The sequence below is a fragment of the Lutjanus erythropterus genome, chromosome 14 (assembly GCF_056507025.1).
Source record: "Lutjanus erythropterus isolate fLutEry1 chromosome 14, fLutEry1.hap2, whole genome shotgun sequence".
Lineage (NCBI taxonomy): Eukaryota > Metazoa > Chordata > Actinopteri > Lutjaniformes > Lutjanidae > Lutjanus > Lutjanus erythropterus.
In genome coordinates, this window is record NC_139330.1 from 21,016,472 (window position 1) to 21,039,680 (window position 23,209).

At 38.8% G+C, this 23,209-nt stretch overlaps 3 protein-coding genes across 4 annotated transcripts in view; 2 read left to right on the top strand and 1 right to left on the bottom strand.

Moving 5' to 3' along the window:
- Window positions 1-402: 402 nt before the first annotated feature.
- On the bottom strand, window positions 403-11,604 carry abraxas2 (abraxas 2, BRISC complex subunit). Of its 2 annotated transcripts, none has more exons than XM_084735437.1 (9): window positions 11,436-11,604; window positions 9,310-9,400; window positions 8,198-8,234; window positions 7,660-7,726; window positions 6,960-7,150; window positions 5,946-6,068; window positions 5,084-5,168; window positions 4,873-4,990; window positions 403-3,777 (listed from the first exon to the last, which is right to left on the bottom strand). In XM_084735437.1, the coding sequence occupies exons 1-9, from the start codon at window positions 11,505-11,507 to the stop codon at window positions 3,212-3,214; spliced, it is 1,350 nt and encodes a 449-aa protein (XP_084591563.1). In that variant the 5' UTR covers window positions 11,508-11,604; the 3' UTR covers window positions 403-3,211. The 2 variants fall into 2 exon arrangements, with proteins under 2 accessions (XP_084591563.1, XP_084591564.1); XM_084735438.1 differs by having other exon boundaries at window positions 5,946-6,065; window positions 11,436-11,594.
- eef1akmt2 (EEF1A lysine methyltransferase 2) lies at window positions 11,545-17,034 on the top strand. The gene is made up of 6 exons (XM_084735439.1): window positions 11,545-11,727; window positions 12,408-12,473; window positions 13,008-13,122; window positions 13,374-13,481; window positions 15,016-15,232; window positions 16,742-17,034. Exons 1-6 carry the CDS (start codon window positions 11,618-11,620, stop codon window positions 16,837-16,839), a joined length of 714 nt encoding a protein of 237 aa, XP_084591565.1. The 5' UTR covers window positions 11,545-11,617; the 3' UTR covers window positions 16,840-17,034.
- A 4,546-nt stretch (window positions 17,035-21,580) lies between these two features.
- LOC146315528 (protein FAM53B-like) overlaps window positions 21,581-23,209 on the top strand; it is a 30,040-nt gene continuing 28,411 nt past the window's right edge. Inside the window, exon 1 of the mRNA XM_084736047.1 lies at window positions 21,581-21,739. The gene's annotated coding sequence lies outside the window, so the exon portion shown is untranslated. The remainder of the gene's footprint in view (window positions 21,740-23,209) is intronic.

Consider the following 23,209-nt stretch of genomic DNA (forward strand, 5'->3'; position numbering starts at 1 on the left):
AGCCATTTATGTCAGGATCCCACCATTCTTGGCTCCGTGTACGCATCCATACACTCCTCCATACAGGAGTAGAAGCAATTGCTTAAGGAAAATCCATAAATAAAACTTGGCCCACATCCTCATTATCATCTGCTCCCAAAGTTCAAAGTGAAATCTCATACTGACCACATTTAAATGATAATGTGAACAGCCAACCAAAAAATCTGCTTTGAAAAAAAATCTGAGCAATAACTCAGAATTGAGCTGGAGTTTGAACATAGCCTAATAAACCTGCAAAACACATTTTGTTTAAAAAAAAAGGAGCATAAATGTAATTATACACATTTTAAAACATGCAAAAATCACTTGAACATTCAATGTGCTACTCCACTTACCATAATAAGAAAGCAAAGTCACATCATCTCACATATGCATGTCTCATTTATTATCCCCCAGTTTAGGAACCATTTTCTCTGTGCTCGTCCAAGCAAGTCCTTGGTCTACTTTCATCAAGTACACATATCCAGATAAAAGCTGAGAAGATCTAAGCTGTGCACTGGACTTTGTGCTTTCAGGGAGGTGTTGATGTTGCAATGGCCCACTCGGGGGAAGGAAGGGAAGGGTCACCCCATACAGTAAGAGTACATGAGTGTATATTTGTATTACGTTGGAACTTCAAAGGTATAGTATCCTAGCAATGTTAGTCCTCTCACATTGTATGCCAGTGGTCCTCAGCGCCAGAGCCCTGCTGCTTTTCATTCTGGCCATCAAGTCAGGGTTACACCTGAGGGATGCCAGAAGGAAAGACTTAAAAAGCAATCATCTAGGGACTGAGGAGCAGGATTAAGAGTGAGGAGCAACACTGAGAACTGCTGCTGCTCTATACCACCACAACACTCAACTGAGACAAGCTTATACAGTAAGTGCTGTTTAAATGCTACCCCCCCTCCCTTGTCTACTATACATTCATTATATATTTCCTTATTATATTCCAGTAGTCAAAGGAAACCATACTCCTAACAAATTGATTTTGTCATTTCTTTTAACATTGTGTGATTGTGTTACTCTGGGTGATTATTAAGTAACATTTTGAGTGCCAGTTCCCGATAAGTGACGCATTGGCATTACACATCAGGGCAAATGAAATGACCCTAAGGCAAAAAAACAGGACATACAAACAGGCTGTGTAAATAAAGCAGAGCTTGTTCACAAGGCAAAACCTCTCCCACCACAAAATGTCTTCAACCTGCTGACCACTATGTCAGACGTCCTCCATGGACATGTGCAGTGCAAATGTCTGTCCATGCTGAATATTACAGTGTCTTGAATTGAGCAGTTCATGCAAAGGAGGGCGTCCTACATCAATCAATCCACACCTTGTTCCTCAGTTGTCTTCAAATGGGCCATATGTTTTCAGATGTCAGTCACGCTCATCATACCAACTCTGCCTTGCAGGACGTGTCACTCACAAAGCAGATTCCCTCAGACTTTACGGTTATAATTCCAGTTTTCAAATAATAAAGCAAGCAAAGTCGCAGCTGCAACCATGAGAGAGACAGGTTGTCAGTGAACGTAAGAAGGGAAAACAGTTTTAGGAAGCAGTGAAGAGTGTTTCAGGTAGACAAAACACCACGTCATGGAAAGAGAGTCATAGAATTGCAGGACTAAAAAAAGGAAAAGATGGAAGTCAATTATTGCAAACACAACACAATTTGTTATAATTTTCTCAAAAGAGATCTGTGAATGTGTTCTGTGTGCAGACAGAAACTGCCCTGAGTGAAAGGCACTGTATACTGAAGCAAGGTCACGACGTTTTCATCACATTATCCAGGTCCGTACACGTAACATCGACCCAAGCAGGTCAGAATACATGGGGTCTGCTGTCAGCTATGCCAAGACAGGAAGGTGATTGCTCGTGCTCCGTTCCCAAGGTTACAATTCACACACTAAAGGGGAGTATCAGCCTTCCATTATGACTTAAATAGAGAACAAGTCAGTGAGAAGTGAGTTTGAAGTGGTTATATGATCACGGTCAGTAGTATTGGAGACAACCAGCACTGTGAAGTGGAAGTAGCAGCCAGGTTTTTATGTGAAGAAGAACAGACAGATGCAGCTTTTTTTTTTTAGTGGTAGCTCTCTGTGTTTCGGCAGCAGCAGAAAGGGAACCTTAAGCATCTGGTTAGTAAAGCTACAGTACATTGTGTTTGCCCTGTGAACCCCATACAACACACAAAAGCTGAGCTGAGTTCGGCTCAGGGTGGTCAAGGAGGACTAGTCAAGTGGCACAACATGACAGCATTGGTATAGCACAATAATAAAGAAATCTTAAATTTTGTTAAGTGCAGCAAAGCGCATACAATTTCAGTGTTATCCAAGAGGAACGAGACATTGACATTCTTGTCAATCAAATTAGATTAACTGTTAATCTGACAAAATATATATATATTTATGTATACATAAAGCACCCATTATAGAAGTGGCAGAGTAAATTTTGTTTTGAAATCTATTCTTCAACATTTAAATAGGCAACTGTATGATTAATTAATTAAAGACTGTGGAACATGGAAAAGAAAATGTTGTAATAATCAGCCCAAAAACAAATGCAAGAAATGTGCATGTTAATAAAGAAATTCTAGTTACATATATATCTCTTTCTTCAAATCCAAAAATAAAAAGTTAACAACCATTTGCCTACATTATTTTAAAAACTGTTTGAAGGCCGCAGAATATTTTCCCCATTACTTTTTTAAGATGGTTTGTTTAAAAGAAGGCAAAAAAAAATAAAAATAAAAAATAGTGCAAGAGGTAATGCAAGGGTGGCTGCTCAGTTGGTGATGCAAATGTGAAACAAAAAAAGAGGAGGAAAGCATGGAGAAGGGCCTGTTGGCAAAAAATTGTGTTGTATTATCCACTTTACAACCCTGAAACCAGACACATCCATACTGAAGTACCCCGACCGACCCCATTCCCAAAAGAAAAGAATGAAAACGGACAACTTTTGCCGCCAGTGAGACACACCTGTTAAGCCTGCAAAGCCTAGCAATGTCTCCCCTTAAAATGGAGATCAGACTAAGACAAGAAGAAATACTCACAGCGGAACACCACCTGCACATGCCTTTCACTTTCAGGACTGGCACTTCTTTTGTCTACATTTGTCTATCTTTGATTGCTTGAGATGCCCACCTCTCAAGGTGTGTCACTTATTTGTGTCCCATACACACCCTGCATGTTTCTATGTGGTCTGTGAGCCACGAGCGTCCCCGTCAGGACTAAGGGCCGCTGGTCGGCCTTGCGCTAAAACGCTGCCAGAGACCATTGGCAGATGAGTGGCTTCGCTCACTAAGTTCTCATATTCGCTACTGTCCTCGTCTTCATCATCCTCGTCCTCATCTTCGTCATCTTCCTGCCCTGCAGCTTGTCTATCTAGCGAGTCAGAGCTCGACCCATCACCATTTCCAAGGTACGGGGTGCTGGGAGTGGTGACGGGATTAGAGCTGGCACCCAGGCCCAGCCCGAGGCCCAAGCCCATCCCCAGAGGGCCGGGGGTAGGGTGTCCTGGAGAACCCACAGCCTGGGGCCGGGGCAGTAGAGCAGCACTGGTGGGCGGGGAAGAAGAAGAGAGCAGAGAGTCATCCTGGGACAAGAGGTCAGCATAAGACGGTGGGTTAGGTGAGGTACTGGGCCGCTCCGGGGCAGAGGGTGTGTGGAAAGTTATCCTGGACAGAGGGGATGTCTCAGAAGGTTCTGTGTTCTCCTCTGGAGTGGAATGGGAGTCTGCATTTTGAGCCTCACGGAGTCCTGTGGGACAGAGAGGAAGGTGTAGATGCACTTGGTTGATCAAACCATCTGGCAGGTTTAATTGCATGCATTGCCTTCACTGTGATGTGTTGCAAACAAAATATTTCACTGATGTTTACACTGATAGAACTTACAAACAAGGAGATTTTATTCATCGCAACACCACTTCTATTATATAAGGTTTGATGTGCCCATGTGTGGAAGGATTTTTCTATATGCTTTACAAAAAGACGCCGAAAGTCAATCTGAAATTTAAAACCCAACTCTGCACATTATGATCGCCTGTAACAAAAGTGGCTGAATCGACTGGATGCTGAAATGTAACAGACATAAACATGTTTGTTTTAAACTAGGTTACTTATTTTGTTTTGCGTGCGAATGCGATGAGATGTGAGATGGATACAACCTGACCCGCACTAAGCTAGCACATGGAGGCATTTTGGCTTCTATAAAATTTAAGGGAAAGGGGACCTGGGCAAGAATCACATCATCATCATCATTAATAATATAGTATATTTTATGGCAAGTTGTCACATAGTGAGACAAAATAAATCATGTATAAAACTGAGCCCACTGAACATACATTCAAGAATAGAATATATAAAAATATAGATCTTATCTATGAAGATTTTTTTCTTTATTATTAATTATTTTTGTGTAAGTCTGTTTTTCCTATAACCTATATTTAAAATGTATATATGGGTATTTATCCTCTATTTTTTTCTATGTTATCTCATGTTTATATTTCATCAGTTTGGGTTTATCTGGGTCATGTGACTGCCTTCCATTGGCAGGTGCAATCATGCAGGAGTGGCTGCACTTCTGTTTGTTGAAAGCTCTTATGAAGACCTGTAGTTGTTGGAACATGGTTTCATTAAATGTCTCGGATCTGTTGCCTGATCAAATATTTTAAAAGAGGCCTGAGGCACACAGATCAAAACAAAAGAAGTGACTAAGTAACTTTAGTTTAATGTTTCTTGTTTTTCCTGTTTGCTATTGATCATAAGCCAGCTGATGTTCCTACATTTTAAACAAGCACACACTTGAAATTGAATGACATAATTCCAGTGTACAGAAGCCAAACCAGGTACTTACTCCTCTCCTCTTCTGCTGTCTTGCGTTTCCTGAGAGCAATTTGTTGTTTGAGTTTGTTCACATCCTCTTGAATTTTCTCCTTCACGCGTTCACTTTGTTCTACCTCCGCACACACAGCCTAAAAAACAAGACAAACCGGTGAAAAAATTTTAGCGAGCGAAGAATTTCACTACACGTCTTAGACAAAATCCACCAGCTATTCATGACTCACCTGCACTTTATCTTGTAGTGCGCTGTACACTTGAAATATTGTTCGAATATCCTTCATCACACCATCTTTGTCAAAGAATTCAGCGCTGGAAAGATATTTACCAAAATATATATCCATTACATCATTCAAGACATAATAAATAACATCACAGTAACAAGCTCACGCAGGTTATTCATCAAGATGCAGCATTGTAAGCGCATTAGAGCAGTGGATGTCTTCTATATCAAAGTTAAATCAGACTTATTCCACTAGCTGTCACACACAAATGTGAGCTGACTGAGCTGAGGTGAAAATAAAGTGATCTTATCAGAAGCTGGATAGACAGGCCTGGCTGAACCCCTGCAGTCGAGATGACACTGACACAGTATTCACCCTAGTATTCAGAAACAGTGGCTCTAAGTTTAGACACAAAGACACAGAAATACAGGCAGAAGCATGCACAGCCTGTCACCTACCAGCTTCCCACTGCAGTCAGTCACACACAAATGTACACTGATACGACTTACACACAGTGTCAAGTGTAACACATTCACACAAATCTTGCATGTCCTGGGTGTTGGGGTCAGGGTTAAATCCCTGCCAGCAGTGCACCCTATTGAACAGAAAGGTGTTTGTGGAAGAGAAGCAACTCCCACTGAGTAGTTGAGGCACTAGTTTGGGGGGTTGGGAGGGAGCTGCACATGTTATGCCCTCAAGGTGAAGCTGTAGTGTGCCGTCAGGTGAAAACAGGTGGCAGCTGCAGCTCCACGCATATCAGAGGAGACACATGGCTGTCTTAATTCTACCCGAGCCAAAAACGGGAGTGGGAATGACGTGGGTGTGGTGCAAAGAAAAAAAAAAAAGTTGTGAGTCCAAACCTTACCCGTGCTCTTTGATGACCTGGGTGTAGTTGAGTGAGGTGTTGGGCACTGAGGAGACTTTGTATTCCTGCTGGCTCGTGTTGCCGAGGTTTGGGATTGTGAGAGTGATCCTCTGGTTGTACCTACTGAGTGGAGATGACCAGTTAGCACTGTTAAATCATAGCAGACATATATAATACTACATACATCTTTAAAAGCACAAATGTGTATTTGCTTTGACAACTCACTCTTATTAACCATTTATTTATAAATGAGGTAGATGTAATGTACAAAGCTTAATTGGCAACAAGGAGAAATCTCTCCCCAGAGTGTGGCTGAACAACTTTGAAAAAAATTGCATTTACTTTGACTGATATCGCAATTCTGACATTAGAATGAATGCTAATTTTCTATAGTAATATTCTCATTTTCATTGAAAAACACAGAAAAATGACTGTGCTGTGATTTTTTTGCAGGGATCTGTGCCAAAAAATGCTTTCTAAAGTCTATAGAATATGATGTGCAGAGCAGGACAACTCTGCAACACCACAATATTCAATTTTATTTAATTTGAAAATTGCAGTAGGCGAAAAAATTTCAATTCATTTTTCAGCTCTACCACATAACTACCATTTCAACATTTCATGACTTTGCAAAGTGTTGATAATGTCTCAATGACACTTTTGTTTTAAATCCAGTAGCACATATATGCACTAAATTATTTATGTTTAATTTTCTTAACATAGTGTCATACATTTTAAACAGAGCAACTTGCAAAAGTGGGGATACGCCAACCCCACTCTTTCTCACTTTTTTCTAATAGGTAACATGAACCCAGGTAGCAAATGAGAACATCTAGTGGCAGACACAGAATTGTTGTTAATGACAGTGACATAGAAAACGTATTAAATTGAATACCTCTTTATTCATTCAGTCATGTAAAACATCTGGACAACAGTAAATATTTTTTTGATCAGACAGGAGTTTGTCAAAATGTGTTGAGTGTTTGTGTCTGTTGGTCAACATGCAGTTATTACCTGCGGTTAGGTCTGAAGAGCACATACTCCAGAGCGTGCGTGGAGCTGTTGGCTGTGGAGATGAAGCTGAAAAGAAGGAAGACGAGGTCGGGCACACCAAGCAGCTGAGTCAGCTGTTTGTGGATGATCTGTTCCCTGAACGACATCTGCTGCTGCGTGTTCCTCCGGAACCGGTACCAACCAATGACGTTCTACATGACATAAGAAAGAAGTCTTTTAAAATGTTTTTAATCCATCTCCATCTGTGACTGTATAACAACACAACTGGCCAAATAAAATATACAGCATCTGGAAAAAAAAAAAAAAAAAATCAAAATCGTTATGAAACCTGTACCTGTGAGGAAAAGTAACACTATCAATCATTACTTTCAATACAAGTATGTTAGTACATTGTGTTGTACAACATTGTTTGAAGCCAACACTGATGAAATCAGGACTCAGATTTTATGCAAGTCTATGCAGTTTACATTTTGAGATTATATTTTGAGACACCAGTCAATCATACTTTTAGTTTGAGATCACTCGTTAGTTTGTATATTTGAATTTTATTGCAAAGAAAAAGTCATGTGATTTCTTAGGATTCCTTTTAGTGTAGCCTTGGTTTACAAGTAACAAAAGGGCATCAATGACATTTCACAGAACATAGGCACGACATATGTTGAAATCACAACCATTAAAAAAAAAAAAAGAATTCACTCACTTTCCGCCTATCTTTAAGAATGCTGTTGAGATTTTCTTCATTGATTTTGCCTGCGTAGTCATAAAAGCTGGTGAGAGGGGGGAGAAAAACAAGTAAGTTCAACCTGATTCATCATGTTCCTACTCCTCCTCTGCCTTGGCATATTTCTGTTGCCCAATCTTGTCAGATGGGGCCATCTACTGTCCAATGTCAAATTAATTCATAGTGGCCTAAAAGAATGATAGGCAACTGATGTATCCATTTAAACTGTCAGTACATTTACAGTGTCATAAAACTAAGATATCACAGGCTACTTTCCACAAAGGCACTTTTATTGAGAGAATAAATAAACAACAATAAGAAGACTTCTCAATAACAAAGCAACAATAGGTCTTTTAAAAATGCCACTTTGGTCGGGTTTTCTTAAATCAAAACAATAATGGCTAAAATTGCTGGCCAACCATTTTTGTCCCCCTAAAGCTGTGTCTGTTCTACATTATAACATAGGCATTGATAACTAATGATGAAGCTGTTTGAGAATAAAAAGCTCATATCTTACCTAAACAACTGTGTACAAGGATCATGATTATGGATTTCTGTTGGAAACAAATGGTGACAGACATTTCAGTTATATAACATCATACATTCAAATCTTTAACAGTGTAAGCCAAATGTAATCTACACACGAAACTCGCAAAACAGGACTGCAAGATACCACCAGTCACACAGATATTAAAATTATATTGATGGCGATTCCTGGACGGCCAAAAAAGTAGGTGCTTCTGTTGTTGGTTATGTTACATTAGCATTTGGGTTTCAGTTGTTTTTAAGTTTACAATACAAAAATCACATACAAACAGACTCTTATGCCAAGCATTTTAAAAAGACGTTATTGGCACAAACCTGCACAATTCTGACAGAGCAAACTGAAGCAGATGGATTAGAACTCAGCAAAAATCAGCTTATTGGCATCATGTCTTTCTCAGTTATATTTCACATTCAGATGCATCAAAGTACACTTGTCCTAACAGGACTGAATGGGCAGAGGAGAAATTCAGGCAGCATTAAAACCAAACAATTCACACAACTGAAAAAAAAATCTCTTGTTCATATTTTCAGTATATTGCCATATTTTGGCAGAATACAATTTAATACTGATTCCTGTGACTCTGTTTATGTTTCGCTCACAGGCAATCACTGATGTTAAATTGAAATGAAAAGAAATCCCCTCTTGTCATCAGTCTACTTGACTGATATTGAAAGGTGTGATTCGTAACTGTATCCAGTATGTCACTACTGCTTATTTAATGAGGCATCTTCAACAAGAAATGTTAATTATTTAACATGGATAGTTAATTTACAGTCAGATATTAAGGGCCCTGCACACTTACAGAAGTGTTTTATGGCTGATTAACTTCTTCTCGAGACTGGGCAATGCTATACAGGGAACTTTGTGATGATAAAAGCTGTCCCTGATATATGCAACAAATTTTATAGGGGAGTGAGGGAGATGTCAACAAGCTCAGTCTGTACACGCCTACACAGTCTTGGGAAGAGCTCTTAACAAGCAAAAAAAAATGAGTGAAAACACCTGTGTGGGCGGACTATGAGTGTACAGCGGCTACAGCAAAACCCGGATAAGAATTTGTTTTGTCTGTTTTCAAGGCTTACCTACTACCTGGAGCAATTCTGCACTGCTGATCTGTGTGTCACTGATGCTGACAGTCTCTTCTTGCCTTACTTCTCCTAATAGGAAGCCCTCCTGTGCAAATACATTTGACAAAACTGCAGTTAGGGCAGTAATGAAGACCTGAAACAATTAGTCCATTATAAGTTGACCAACAGCATTTTGACATCAACAGCATCAATCAGTTCATATTGGCTGTGTCCAAAATCACTCACTACTCACTGTACAGTCCACTATATGGTGAGTTCACTATTTGCAGTGATGTCAAAATGTAAAGTGAGAATTATCACACCCTATTTCGTGAACTCCCAGAATAAATTGTAAAAAATCATGTACAACTGATGGCTACTAACCAAGCACTATATACCAGTAAAAGAAAAACAACAACAATGATGCAATTAACAGCAGAGAGAAAATTACCCAAGCAGTGTCCAAATGCATTTTTTCTTCACTATATAGTGAGCTCTTTATATTGTCCTCTATATCCCTGGATAGTGAGTGGCAATTAGTGAATGAGTGAGTGACTTCAGACACAGCCATTAAGTTATTTATCAAGCAAATATGCCATACATATTCTGATTACAGCTTCTCAAATGCAAGGGTTTTCTCTTCTCTGTTTTACACTGATATGTATTGACATTCTTTGGGCTTTGGACTTTATTCAGAAAAGACTGCACTTTAAAGATGACACTGACGCTCTGGGACATGTGATGAACATTTTTTCACTAATTTTGATATTTTATAGACTAACTCGTTTATCGTATTTAGAAAATGGCTGGTTTACAAATCAAAAAAAAAAAAAAAATCACTACAGCCCTGCAGTCAGGGCACAAAATTAGCAACATCCACCAGCCAAATACTGAAAAAAATATTCAAGTGGTTGGTAGATTTGGTTCACTCACAAGCCAAAGCCCAGTGATAATTTATGATTGGTAAACGTTCACCAGCCATTTGGCCGATGAACAACAAAACTTTGCACCCTGCCAGCAGTAATATAATATGGGGTATCATAAAGAAAGGCTAGCCTGATGCATAATCTTTTCATGAAAATGTTTTTAGTTTCTGATTGAGAGCATACAGAACAACAATATACTATCGAATCACTGAATCATAATCATAACATTTCCTCATGTAACATCAATAACAAATATTTTTTTGAATTCTGTCTGGGAATTAAGTCGTTTATTTCATACAAATGACATCACTGACAAGACGCAGCAGCTGATAAACAGTGTTGCCCTAATCTCTCTGCTTATGTCAGGAATGCAGGCTAACTTGAAAGTAGCAGCCATCCACCTGCCCGGGCCGACTTTTAAAAGTCTGGACATGGGGAGAAGACATGTAAACAGCGCTGACATTAACCAGTCAACGCTTGTGTTTGAGGTTTATTTCCCATACACTGATCACAAAGCATTTCTCCCCGATTATGTCTCAACAACAACAACAATGTACAGACAAAGAAAAATAAATTTACGCATGTCAGTCATGTTGTTTGACGGTATTGACATAAATGCAACCAACATTAGCCCGGTAGCTAACAAGCTAATCTAGCAATGAGGAAACCAGAAAAAAAAATAAACAGAGGTCAGTTTAATTACTTTAGAAATTACCTGCGTTAGCTTCTTATTTTTGCTGACACACTAAACGGTTATCAAATAGGTCGAGGTGACTATAGTTGTCAGCAGAGCCGACACACGGAAGTCACTTGACTTGGTAGCTTAGCTAACATGCTAACTAGCTAACGACTGAGTATTTCCTGGAACTCAAACTTTCCTAACAGCATTTCCCATATCGATACAGCAGGTGTTCATGTGCACAACTCTTTATGGCTTATGTTATAGCAAGATATTTGACATTTGGGCAGCTGTAAGAAATGAGGTCATCTTAGAATTACTGATTATGTCCTCATGTTGCTGTAGCTACACAGTCTAATCTAACCATACCTGCCGGTAAATAGACGGAACCAATACTAGCTAGCCAGCAACAGGATGATGACACTGGAAAACAACACAAACTAATGGCGTTGATGAACGATCAGACGTACCGCCGAGCCACGCACACTTCAGCAACCACTGCACAATAGAGTGTCAACATAATTGTGAATACTTACATGATCTGAGTTGCTGTTGGCGCTGTGATAACACACAGAACTAAAAGTATAACCTGAAATGGATGCCGCCATGATGGAAACATCCCTATCAATCCCGATGCCCCCCGCGGTTGCAAGCACGCTCCTCAAACGCAACGTCTTGTGGGAGCTGTAGGCAGCGACTTGACAGTCTGAACTTCAGCATGGAGGTAGCAACAGAGAGCCCACATGGCTGTGGAAATACCTCGGAGACAGAGGAGGACAGAGACTCAGACACGGATTTTGGACCTTCAAAACTCGGAACGAAACAATAGTAAGTGTTGATCTCCGTTAGCTTTGTTGCTAATGTTAACGTATGATGGCTGTTCAGGCTGCATAGCTACGTGAGACAACAACAGAGCTAACTGACATACCGTTAACCCATGAAAACATGTTTTTAGGAATTTATTTTGGTTATAGCTTATAGAGTCACCATCTATTTAAAGATTTTATATGATACCACAAGTTCTTAACTTATGACTGACGCGCCCAGCATGTGTTTTTTAAGTTTAGTTGTTATGCATTATGTAGAATGGAAAGTTGTGTGACTCCTGTCTGTTTAGAGGAGATTTTGGGTTGTTATAGACATTTTTCACAGACACAGACATTTTGATATGAAATAGTGGGGTAAACAGATTTTTACCAGTGATCAATCAAGGTCCTGTTCCACTCAGGTCAAACAGAGTTACGGTGCTGCTGTTGTGCACTAAATGGAGCGCAGCCTTAATTAGTATTATGTTAATATCTGTGTTTACAGCAGTTGTTCCCAATTTTTTTTGGCATGACCCCCTTCAGAAGCCCAAAAAACTTTCTTTCTTTTTCTTTTTGCATTTCTCTGTATCAGTTTTTAGTAACCTGTCCCTATTAAAATGCTTGTTTTTTTAATGGTGATGTTTGTGGTCATTTATAGTATTTATATAACTAATTACAGTGAGTGTATTTTTTTTTCTGCAGTTGGGAAGATGTATACCAAAAAGAGCTTGAGACATTCAAAGACATTGGGGATGTTGGTGAGATATGGTAATCCTATACATAATAATGAATGTTCGCTATTGCCAGAACTAACCCAACATGTCCGCAGACGTGTTGGGTTAGTTCTGACAATAGCTTTTAGGGCTGTAACAACAGATTATCTATCTATCTATCTAATTCATTATTGATTAATCTGTTTCTGGTTTTCCTGATTAATTGATTGGTTTTGGGCCCATAAAACATCAAAAATGGTGAAAAATGTTGATCACTGTTTCCTAATGCCCAAGATGATGTCTTCAAATGCCTTGTTTTGTCTACAAAGCATAGATATTGAGTTTATTGTCATAGAAGAGTAAAGAAATCAGAAAATATTCACCCTTTGGAAGATGAAATAAGAAAATCTGAACTGAAAATGATTGGTTGATTATTAAAATAGTTGTCAATTCATTTAATAGTTGGCAACTAATACATTGTTACAGCTCTAGATGCGTCCTAAAAATGATTTGTTTAATGCAGTATTTTTGGTGTCTGACAATAGCCTGTCTCATTGCTAAAGTCTGTGTGTTTTCTTCTTCTTGTTAGGTTTGGTGAGGAAAGCATGAGCCGTGTGCTGCGATGGATGGACAGAGCTAAGATTCCAGAAAATGCTGCCATTCTTGACATAGGCACTGGAAATGGAGCCTTTTTAGTTGAACTGGTGTGAACAGAGTGAAAATACTTTTGGCATTATTCTGATTTTTATTTCATGAGCACTTCATCAGAGTTTCAGGGCCAGCTCACCAAAATTATAAGAAGATTTAGGTGATCTGAGCCTTTATTGGACATGTATGCATAACAGCTAGGTTTACTGTGATTATATTGTTACCAAACTACCGTAGATTTTCTTAGACATTTCTATAACTGTTATTAAGCTTTGTTCTTCAATTGCTTGTGTGTTTTTGTGCAAAGGCCAAACATGGATACAGGAATCTGACTGGCATAGATTATTCTCCAGCATCTGTAGATTTGGCCAGGAGTGTTCTGCAGGCCGAGGACTTGACAGATGTCACTGTAAAGGTGGGTTCAGTTATGTTTGTCAGTAAAACTATCATGCAACTGTAATGTTAACTAACACTAGTTTGACAACACATTTACCAGCCTCAGGGCTTACATTCTGTTCATGTTTATCATGATAACAAGTGACCAACAGTTGGGAAATTTAAATTTGCACCTGATATAATTACTCTCCTTCATTCCTAAATGATACAGTATAGCTTTCAGGATACTGTGAGCAAGCCAGGGCCTGGGAAGGTTAGAGGAAACTCTCCTGTGTGTACCATGTGGGAGAGTTGGATAGGAAGAAGGCCATGAAAGTGATGGATGTCTGCTCACCACTCAGATTAAAGCACCTCAAAACCCAATGAATTGGCAAGATTTAACACATCCACTAAAGTATATATGCAAGAAAAACAAGTTGCAAATGCTAGCTGGTCTATAAGCGATGTGATGAGTGAGTTTTCCTCTCCTGTGTGTATAATACAGTTGTATATACCGTGTGTTATATGCATCACACACCTATGACGGTGTGTGCTTTGCTTGGGCAGAAAGCCTTCCACTGAAGTCAATATTGACCTAAACTGGACAGGGCGAGTACAGTGGTTATATTAGTGTGTGAGTGTGAGAGAGAAATGGTATGTTGGCATCTTTTTCATTTCTTCCAGTACTGCTGAAGGCCAAAATAATTTGTGTGAATGTGCTCTTTTTTTGTGTGTGCATGTGTAGCCTTGAATGGAGTCTGAGGCAGTGTGAGGAGTTTAAGCTCATGATAAAAGAGCTTCTCCATCAGGTTTCTTGCTTCAAGGGTCATTCTGAGTCTCGAATCTATGGCAGGCCCTGTCTCCATGTACATTAGTCACTGTCTGCTGCTGCTTTGACACATCATGTTCATACATTCCTCCAACACCTTCCCAGTTTTTCCATTTCACTGACTCAAATTGAAGCCAGGTCAGTTGCAACAATATAGATATTTCTGTCCTCCATAATAAATCCCACATTGTGTGACCCACAGCTCGCAAATATGTGTCTCTTGAGGTCTCCCCAGAGTTCTGCCCTCTGTCCAGATAATGGACTCCTTTCACTGGTGGTATGGTGGGTCAGCAACGTCAGCAGAATTAACTGCTGTCATATCAGCAGTTGGAATTTAGTCTTAAAGTTAACCCGTGAGGTATAACACTTTTCATCTTGGTTGGCACTGAAGGATTTCTTCTTTAGGGAACTATTTTTTGTGGTGGTATTTTCATTAACGATGAATCTACTGATTATTTACAGTGATTATTTTCTAGAATGATTTGGTCAATAAAACATCAGAAATAAGTACAAAGTCCAAGGTGATGTCTTTAAATGTCTGTTCCGACAGTCCACCAAATAATATTATATGAAAATGAGAAAAGCAGGAAATTTAAGAGATGTAAAAAGATTTTAAACATAGTTGACTATTACTTTCCTGATGATCAACTACTCGGCTCTTGATGAAAAATGAAGGTCCATATTGTATATTTGCTGTTGACCAACAGACAGACTCTTAACTTTTCTTGTCTTTTCTTAATTTTAGGAGATGGATTTCTTAAACTGTCAAGGGGAGCTAAAGGGTTTTGATGTCTGCATTGACAAAGGAACATTTGATGCGATAAGCTTAAACCCAGACAACACCAAGGAGGGCAAAAAACTCTATGTTCATGCTGTAAAAGATGCTCTCAAGGACAAAGGACTCTTTGCCATCACTTCTTGTAACTGGACAAAAGAGCAGCTGCTAGAAAGATTCAGTGAAGGTGAGGAGAAACACTGAAATTAATTATATGTATGCTGCTCTTTTAGCTCTCTTAGCAGGCAGACAAGCCAAGTGGCTCTCCAAAAACCAGCACGATTGGTAAGGTAATTTTCTGCAAACCTGACCTTTGATCACATGTAAAAGTGTAAATGAGGACAATGCCAGGTACAGTACAGTTTTGATTCTACCCTGCCATTGCTCAATCACTTCTTAGTTGATTATTTTCAGGCTGCACACAGCATTTTATTTATCTTTTTAAAGTATTGCTGAAGGTCAGCACTCAGTACCAATGTAAAAATATACATATATGTACTTATTTTGTGCAGAAATATATGTATTAAGAAATACACATGAAATGGGTGTTTTGGAGTGTCCATTAGTATTGCATGCTAAGCAACTGAAGCAATACATGTGATTTTGGTCAGAAGCATGGATTCTCTTCTGCATGCTGCAGTCTGCAAGTGCACCACTAGATGCCATTAAATTCTACATACTGGTCCTTTAAATTTTAATTAAACAAAGGAGGCCTAATCCATATAATCTTTTGAATTTCAAGTTATCAAATGAATAGGAATGAATAGCCGCCAGGAGGAAAGATCACATTAAAAATGTATAAAATATCTGAAATGTGAAAGGTTCCCTAGAGTTTTTGACTTCTGGTGTTTTAACTGTTTTACCACATGTGACATGATACACATTGTTACACATTGTGTCACACTATGCCACTGATCAGCAGTTTGCAGTAACACGCTGAGATGCGCTGCAATGTGCCCACAAAAACAGGGAAGAAGAAGAATACGTCTAAGCATGGCTATAAACAGTGCTGGATACAAGATACTAAATGTTTTATGAGGAATGAGAAACATTCGATGCATTTGTTAGAACTCAAGATTACACACTGGGTTTTGGTGACTAACACTGAATGCAAACATAATTTTTGTTAGTTTACAAGAAAACTCCACAGGACATCTTTACATGCATGTGTGCAGAGTTGTAAATGGGTCAAAACACCAGCAAAACAAAACAAAATCCTAAAATCCTTTTTTAGATGTGTATCAGTGTGATTTACAGCAATCTGGAATGTAACCGCATTATGTTTGGGAGTTTTGTTGTCCGACCCTCAGTCAAAACACAGACAGAGTCCCACAACTGAGACAGTTACCTGGCAGGTTGTTAAGCTGCAGGCAACAACAGCCTTGTAAAGTCAGAATTTCGGCAAGCTTCCAGTAGCCGTCACTCGTCAGTGTAGTCACTCTGGAGAGCCTGCAGGGGGCCAAAGGGCCTTGAGATCTCATCTGTCACACTGACAGCCTGCATTTACTAGGCCCCAGGAAGCACCACAGATGGTGGATGGATAGTTCTTGACTTGCAGTGCCTCTCCTAACCCCTCCGTAGCCATAGTCAGCAGGAAAAGATTCTTGGCATCTGTATTGAAGACAATGTATGATGTATGGAAGTTTGCAAAATGCGCATTTCTTAACCTGCGCGTTTTCTCTGTGTTGCTTCACAGGATTTGAGTTTGTACAGGAACTGCCTACACCCAATTTCCAATTTGGAGGCAAGACGGGCAACAGTGTGACAGCACTCATCTTCAAGCGTGTACATTGATTCACATGACCTCAGTGGACATTTGTCAATTTTTGTCCCATAAATTCTGCATTTTTTCTATTTGTCACAGGAAATCATGCCACCTGTGCTCTTTAAGACATTTTATACAAGACCTGATTATGTTATTATTTTTAAAAACTGTAACTGAGTTGGACTGTTTTCTTGAAATAAATAAACCACCTTTTGTACTGTTAACTTTACCTTGACCCACAGTTCAATGGGCCCCTGTTGAATGTATTTATATTAAATTGTTTTTTAATGTTTCACACAGATGGTTAATAAGATTATTTCACTCAATTTTAAGGTTGCTAATGCATATTAAGGATGACCATATAAATTTTATTTTTTTTAAACTGCAAAATGTAAACTAATGTGAAAAGCTCATACACAGGTAGCATACAGTTAGATTCAGGATAATATTTCATAGAGTTCTCTTTGGGCTTCCAGAGATAAAAAGATACACAGAATCATTTGTCCTCAACATTTTTCCGTAGTCCATAAATCATCTTCTTGCCCCTCAAATTACTTTGCAAGGATCCTGTTGAGAGTCCTGACCCACAGTTTGAAAACCAGTGTTCTGCTTTACCAGGTAGTTAATTGCATCCATCTTTTATGTTGTGTGAAAAATAGCCCGTACCTAATTGGCTAAACTGGAAACCAGCAGAGCTTGGGGTCCAGAGGACCATGATTAAAAACGTCTGGCATAGTGAATAAACACGAGGTCACGGCGTCTGTGGAAGAGAAGCCTATCTGCCATTTCCTTCCTCAATGGCATCATTAATAACTGCCAAGCTCGGGATCCTAATTGCAAGCTCGGTGCAGTTGTCCAATGGGAGCTGCGGACGTTGAGGCACGCTGTTGAGTAAACACATGCAAGCTTTACAAGAATTACTGCCTGGAATTTTACAAGGCTCTGGATATCCTGCCTGGATGTGCACATTATACCCACATTTACAACTCACAGAGATTTTCCCATGAAGTGAAGCCTCCATTCAAACCTCTCTTTTAACTCTGTCAACATTCACTCTCACTTTATTTAAACATCTTGTCAGGCAGCTGTTGGAGTGTTTTTCATGTGTCATTAGATTTTAATACGTACTGAAGTCACTTCTTTGAATACACTGTATCCCACTCTTCTCCCATGCACAGGTGCTGTTGCTATACTGTAAATACTAACATCAAGTTTAATTACAAATACTGAGTTCACCTAACTCAGTTTTTAACAACTTGCTATTAACACTCATTTTAAATAGGTTGCTTGTACTTTGAGGTCAAAAAAGCTGCCAAACTCAGTGTACTGAGTTGGGTTCACTTAAATAAACCAAGTACTTAGATGTTATGCTTTTTTCAGTGGTGAAATGTAACTAAGTACATTACTGTTGTACTTAAGTATCCCACAAATTAGAGGCACTTTACATAAGTTTGACACAAATTGTCTCAACGTCTCTTGTATGCAAATACTGTAAGAACTTATAAATTATTATTCTTAATTGAAGGGTGTTCAGTATTACTTTGTCAGTAGTTATCTGGCCAGTACTGTCAACACAGAGTACAGTGTGCTTATAGATACATAAAGTGTTGATATGGGTTTTGCACACTCAAGTAAACAAGTTAGTCTAACTTTTGTGCAGTCACAATTAAATTAGTTTAAGTATTGTCCACTTACAATAAACAGGTTAGTCTAACTGTGGACTCAAAATAAGTTATTTTTACTTTAAAATCTCAGCTTTCTTAGTTTTTTTGAGTACACCCAACTTATTAGATTTTACAGTGTAAGAAACAGATGACATCGCAATCATGTTTGTCTAAGTAAAGTCATGAGCCTTATGGTTAGTTTTGTGGATCCTGCACTGTTAGAGTAATTAAATTATCATTCAGAAAAATCTTTTTTTTTTTTTGCAGAAATTGCTTTAAACTTGTCATGAATGAAGACTTTACAAAGTCCTTAAGTAATGATCGAGTCATGCAGATATTATATGCAAAATCAGTCTGAGTGATGTGCTCCTGGCACTGTCCTGACAGTGACATGCAGGGGAGACCGAGGGCAATTGTAACATACCCCATTCCTCCAATCAGAAAGAAGCTAGACACACTGCACTTCATACGCTCAATTAGTTCTCTCTCTGCCTGTGGAACAGGAACAAGATAATTTAATCTTGGCAGAAGTTTTCAACAAAAAATGATTTTGAGAAATTAAAGTTACTTTGTGTGGGTAAAAATCAACATGAAGAAACTGTTAATATAGGTGTTGCTAGCTAGCATACCAGATTTTATCATGGCTACAAGATAAGAGCTGCATGGTCTAATGTAAACACATTGTTTGTCTGTATTGACATACTTCTCTCTCAAAAAATAAACATATGTCACTTACTTTAAATAAAATACTTTTAATTCAAATAATTAAAGTCTGCTCACCACAAGAATACTTGTCTAGTCTTCTGCAAAAATAGAAAGATTTTTGCATTAGCTGCATTTGATGCCTAGCATAAAACCATATGAAAAAATCTTAGGTAACATTATCAGATACTACAGCAGTAATGTGATTATTTTGAAGTGTTTTTTTTTTTTTTTTTTTTTTTTTTAGATAAAATGGGTTATTGACTTATTTTTAAGTAGTACCAATATTATAGTATTTTTCTTATTAGTGTATTATCAATAAGTGCACATACATGTTCCTTAAAATTTCTCATGTAGTCTGTGAGTTATGAATGAAAATGTAAAAAATGTTACAATTGCCCCTGGTCTCCCCTACATGAATGTTAATTTGAAACTGTGGATTTATCTTCACTGTGTGTCTGAGACATGCCCCTCTGTATACTGTACCCTTTTACTTTCTTCTTTAATGGGGCTATTTTAATCAAAAGGGAAGCTGGAAGAATTTCTTTCTGTCATCTTATTAAAGTATTTCATGCCATGAAGTAAAATAAAACACATCTTGCTGGGTTGAACTGGGCTGTACAGTACATTCACCACCGTCAGCACTTTCATGGCTTTTGGGTTGGCACACATGTCTGAAGCTACACTTTTATTCCACTCATAATATTAACCTATAAGGTTTTAGACTCAATACCGTAGCCCACTGGCTGCCCTACCAGCATGAATGCCATGCTTTCATTTTACCCTCTCAAGTGTGATACTGCAAATATTTATGTTTTTTCACTCCATCTCCCTGGAAACACGTTTGAAGGTCTCCTAATAGGATTTTCGTGGATTGATTGAATTACTCCACCATGTAGCAGCACTGAACTTTTTCCATAGCAGTAGAGCCAATGTGGAAGTGGGAAAGATTTACTCTTTCGAAGCATTTCAGACCTGTTCACACTCCGCCTTTTCAGTAATGACTACCATAGCTGCATGACAGCATGACATATTGAAACCATAAAGCTCATTTTAAGTGATTCTTAAAGGGACAGTTCACCTCAAAATAAAAAGTACATATTTTCCTCTGCTGCTTTTTATCCATCTTGATAGTTTTGGTGTGAGGTGCCTGCTTTCTCTCAAATATAAAGGAACTAAATGACACTTGTGGTGCTCAAAGGACCAAAAAAGTACATTTGAAAAACACAGCAGCGGTGCCTCTTTCCATAGGTCAAAATAATTCACAGACCTTGTTGTTAGCAGTTTTGTGTGGGAACTACTTTCTTTCTGCAGTAGAATCTACATACAGGCACTACTTTCTTTCTACTTGAAAGAATGTTTTTGCATAAAACTACTCACAACAAGGTCTATGAATTATGTTGAATGTATTCTTTTGGCCCTCTGTGCACCACAAATTGAGTGCCATCCGCTTCAGGGTTTCCAAAACTTCTTTTCTAGGGACCCACTTTTTTTTTTTTTTTTTTTTAAAAGACAAATCATCATGACTTAATGATGATGGATGAGGCCTTATCAATAAATCTTGATATGAAGAGTTAATTTGTGAATGTTCATGATCATTTTTTCACATCACTTTTAAGAAAAAACATACTCATGTAAAATACTTTAAAATGAGAAATAAATGCATTTAAGCTGAGTTAACTGGCCATCTAATTGTTTTTAATTCCTCTCACCAGTAAAAGGATGGGACATTTTAGCCTACTACCTATGCTTTATACATTTTTGTTCCACAGATATAAATCTGCCAAATTTCTTTCACAGTCTTTTATTTATTTAGTGACCCAAATAAAATCTCCGTGACCTTCTTATGGGTCACGACCTAGTGTCCAAGACATTCTGTTTGGATACATAGCATTTTAGCTAACAGGGAAAACATGTATTTTTGATTTGTTGGTGAACTGTCCCTTTAACCTTTGTCTGGGTTGTTTTTGATTCCCGAGTACAACAGAGAAGCGGACCAGTAATAGGCATAGCTGCATCTCTTTCTGTTGGCTAATTACCGTAAAGTTGGCTTTCCTTGAAGTTCAGCAACGGAGACACCTATTAACTTTATTAACATCAATGAAAAGCGTAGTGATACAAAGTAGCACATGAGTGTAGTAAATGCCTGAGGGAGGACCGCAGCGGAACGTACCAACTCGGAAGGGGTGGATTGTGTTGGTGGAAAATATAACTTCGCGTCTTATGTGTTCACACACTAAATGGTTTTGTTGTTTTCAAGTATAAGATAACCTTTCGGGATTTAAGTGGACACGACCTGGTAGGTTGGTAAACACGTTTGCCAGTCGGTTCCTCTTCTTGTGGTCTCCCCCGTCGACATGGTTTGTCCCTACGCGGATATTGTTACAATCAGTGCTGAAGGCAGAAAGCAGCAGCGAGCTCTCAGCTGCTCGCAGTCCTGCTCAGTCCTGCGCTGGCAACGCTGAACTGGCGGCTGCAACTGCGTGGAGCTTTTTGTGATTTTTTTCCTCTGCTGTCTCTTTGTCGAAGATGACCTAACGTCGAAAGAGCCTCTGCTGGCCAGGTAGTAGGGCATTTGTTCGGATAAATGACCATTATAGCTGCGTTCAGGCATTTGCATCATGTTTCTTCTTCTTCTCGCACTGCTGAGAAGTTTACTTTGTCTGCTCATGCTGGGTTTCCTCTGACTGAAACGTTAGCTGACATAACATTTAAGTCGACTTTTGAGCCTAAATGATAAAACAGACATGTCTCTCTTGTTGACTTTCTTTCAAAGTAATTTTGTGTTACCTTTAAACCAGATGAGGCACGAAAAGTCCTGCTTCTGCCATGTAGTACTCTTTGAATTTCACATTATTGACTCCAGCTAAGTTATTACAACATTTCTGGATTAATCATTTGTTTACAAGTGAGTTTCAGCCCTGTTGGGTTTGCTTGTCCCAGCTTGACCAACCTGTTGCTGGCATTGAAGGGCTCTGCTTTGTGACCTGCTTTGGAGGGGGGTGCACATATTAACGAAGCTCTCTGAGCCAGCAAAAACTCCCCTCCATCTATCAACTGTGGTAATAAAGCTCAGGCTGCTGTCAAACACAGTACCTGTAGGTGGAGAGGCAGTGTGGTTTTAGCTCTGCAGCTCATATTATTGACACACATCTCCCTCACCACAACTTGTGAGAAGAAATCGAGAGAAGCATGAGTACTTTGAGATGTAATACCTGGTTGCATATCTCTCACCAATCTCCACCACACATTTAGCTTTTCGTTTCCTGTCAAGATAGTAATGTGAAATTACTAATTGGTTCACTTTTCGGAGTGTTGTTCATCAAAGGAGGTGATTTCTCTTGTTTGTTTTTTGGGCTGAAACTATGAGCAACTTTGTTCTTCCTTAATTTTGTTTCAGTTTTCAGATGTTCAAAGATATAACCGCATCCTTGGAGTCCAGTCAGTGTTATGTTCCCCTGTTATGACTACGTGATAGTCATATGCAAAAAAAATATTTTATTATACATTTATGAAACTGAAAATCCACTTACCCATGCTGAGAACAGATAAGATACTGATAAGACCAGAGAGTAGAGTTCACCCACAAGCCTAAAATGTTTTGCTGTCAAGTGAATGAAGTAATTGTCATCTTATAATATGTATCATATAATATTTATCATGTGGATTTATTGAAGGCCATGTGTCTTAATCGTAGGGCAGGGTTCACACTCATTTTGAAACTTTATTGCCTTGTTCTTTCAAAATGAAGGGCAATTACACTCTGAATATGGGGCACAGTGGCAATGAAGCACTAAGCTGCTGATTTGTCTGTTATTTCCTTTCCTTTGTGGGTTAGAAAGTTACTGTTTGCTTATGTTTTGCCCTCTCTAATATTGCATGGCAGTTGGTTGATCTTTGTGGACACCATAAACACAATGCCATGAAGAACTGGTTTGGTACCAAGGTACCCTAATAGAAAATACCTGGAAGTGTTCCTTGCTGCCACCATGGCAGCGGCTGTCCTTGACTCACAAGGATGTCTGGCCAGTTT